The following is a 2009-nucleotide window of genomic DNA, read 5'->3' as shown; positions in this document are numbered from 1 at the left end:
ACTTACATTGCCCTTGGGACAGGCCCACACCTCTTAGGACCCACATGCTTTTTTTCTGACACCCAACTTCCCACACTAGCTGGACAGAGTTTTTCTGAATTCTTGCTGTTCGGCTCTTGCATACGCTGTTCCTTCGGCACGGAATGGTTGTTGCCCCTAAACCCTCCCCTTCCTGGTTAACTTCCTCTTAGCTTCATTCCCTCATTCAACACGTTTTTATTGAGCATCTCCTGTGGGCCATGTACACACAGAGCTGTTGGAGATTAAGTAGTAAGCCAAGGGGAGTCCATCTCGGCCCTTTCGGAGTCTGCCACCTGGAATAGGAAGGGAGGGGAAAAATAATCACACGAGTGTACGATTTACAAACTGTGGTCTGTCCTCTGAAGGAAGAGTACAGCCCGCTCTAGGGGGATACAGCTCAGAGTCCCATCCTCGGGAAGCCTCCTGAGCTAACACCTGCTTGGCCCTTAGCCCGACTCTGTACAAGGTGTTTCCAGGTCGGGGTCCCAGTTAGTTGGTTCTGCAAAGCCAAGGACTCCATCACATTCACTACGCACCTAGAGCCTGGCACATAGTAGTTGCCTAATAAACGGTTGTGGAATGGCTGTTCCCTCCTTCCTCATTATGCTCCCTTACACTCCCCTTTCTCAGCTCAGGCCCTGTGCTGGGGACTGTTTGGTCCCCAAGTTCCTTCCAAAGCCCTGAGCCACCTCACCCCACACTAGGCAGCTGGCTGAGTTTCTGGCTCCCCGAGTCCACCATGAGCCACGGGGTCCCTTACGGCCTGACAAAGCCGGTGCTTGTTCCTCCTGACAGGTGTGCCCCGGGTTACACAGGTAACCCCAACGTGCCAGGGGGCCGGTGCCTGCCACAGGGTAAGTGGGACCACAGCCCAGGTGGGGGTAATGGGCAAGGCAGGAAACCTGGGGGCCTGGGGGACACGGGCTTTCGGGAGAGATGAGGGGGTGTCCTGCTGGAACGGCCTCTCCTTGCTGTGCCCCAACCCAGCAGATCGAGCCCCGCTGGTGGTCCAGGTCCACCCTGCTCGGAGCATCGTGCCCCAGGGTGGCGCTCACTCCCTGCGGTGCCAGGTCAGCGGGAGCCCACCCCATTACTTCTACTGGACCCGTGAGGATGGGCGGCCTGTGCCCAGCAGCACCCAGCAGCGACATCAAGGTAGCCTTGGCTGGGATCTTCACCCCGGAGTCACCCCAGGGAGAGGGGAGATGTGGGCCTGTCCCTGCCCTGCTCAGGTCCTATCCCTGCATGCAGGGCGGGGCCGAGAGGGACATCTGCGCTCACAAGCTCCTCCCCCCACCCCCTATCCAGGCTCCGAACTGCACTTCCCCAGCGTGCAGCCCTCTGATGCCGGGGTCTACGTTTGCACCTGTCGGAACCTCCACCACGCCAATACCAGCCGGGCAGAGCTGCTGGTCACTGGTGAGTCCCTTCTTCCCTGACTCACGGTGGCCTGTCCTGGGCAGGCCTGCAGGGCTTCCATGTACCAGGAAGGGACGGTGGCCACCCAAACAAGGCCATGACTGTGGAGGCAGGAAGGGGAGGTGGATTCAGGGTCTGTTTAAGACACAGAATCAGCAGCACTTGACTGTGATCAGGAGGGCAGGAGAGGAGGCTGCTCCCCGGGGTCTAGATCCCAGAATTGCATAAACATGGTGCCATTACTGAGCGGAGAAGGCCCCCGCTGGAAGGTGTCTTCATCTGGGCTCCTGCAAACAGAGCCGAAACAGGAATGTGTGCAGGGGGAGGAGGTGTGTTGTCACCAGCAGCTCCTCCCCCTGCACACAGTCTGGGCTCCTTGTGGCCGAGGACGCTGGAGCCAGGGTACCGCACGCATCTCAGCATCTCCGTGCCCCTGCCCCCAGGAGCTGGGGTCTGCGCCTGTTCCCAGAGCTTCAGTTCCCCTGCGCCTCTGTCCCACCACAGAGCATGCGCCGTGGGCTCCAGTGGCCCCAGGAAAGCCCTGTGCCAAGGAAGGCAGCCTGTGGTGT

At 59.7% G+C, this 2009-nt stretch overlaps 1 protein-coding gene across 2 annotated transcripts; it reads left to right on the top strand.

The window, feature by feature from the left end:
- Positions 1-745: 745 nt before the first annotated feature.
- On the top strand, positions 746-1475 carry LOC107134989 (basement membrane-specific heparan sulfate proteoglycan core protein-like). 2 transcript variants are annotated; one of them, XM_048797784.1, is made up of 3 exons: positions 746-875; positions 1012-1176; positions 1330-1475. In XM_048797784.1, the coding sequence occupies exons 1-3, from the start codon at positions 761-763 to the stop codon at positions 1458-1460; spliced, it is 411 nt and encodes a 136-aa protein (XP_048653741.1). In that variant the 5' UTR covers positions 746-760; the 3' UTR covers positions 1461-1475. The 2 variants fall into 2 exon arrangements, with proteins under 2 accessions (XP_048653741.1, XP_048653740.1); XM_048797783.1 differs by having other exon boundaries at positions 1009-1176.
- Positions 1476-2009: the final 534 nt, after the last annotated feature.

Source organism: Marmota marmota, unplaced genomic scaffold (genome assembly GCF_001458135.2).
Source record: "Marmota marmota marmota unplaced genomic scaffold, marMar, whole genome shotgun sequence".
NCBI classification, from domain to species: domain Eukaryota; kingdom Metazoa; phylum Chordata; class Mammalia; order Rodentia; family Sciuridae; genus Marmota; species Marmota marmota.
Note: the sequence above shows the minus strand (reverse complement) of the source record. Positions and strands in the feature narration are given on the sequence as shown.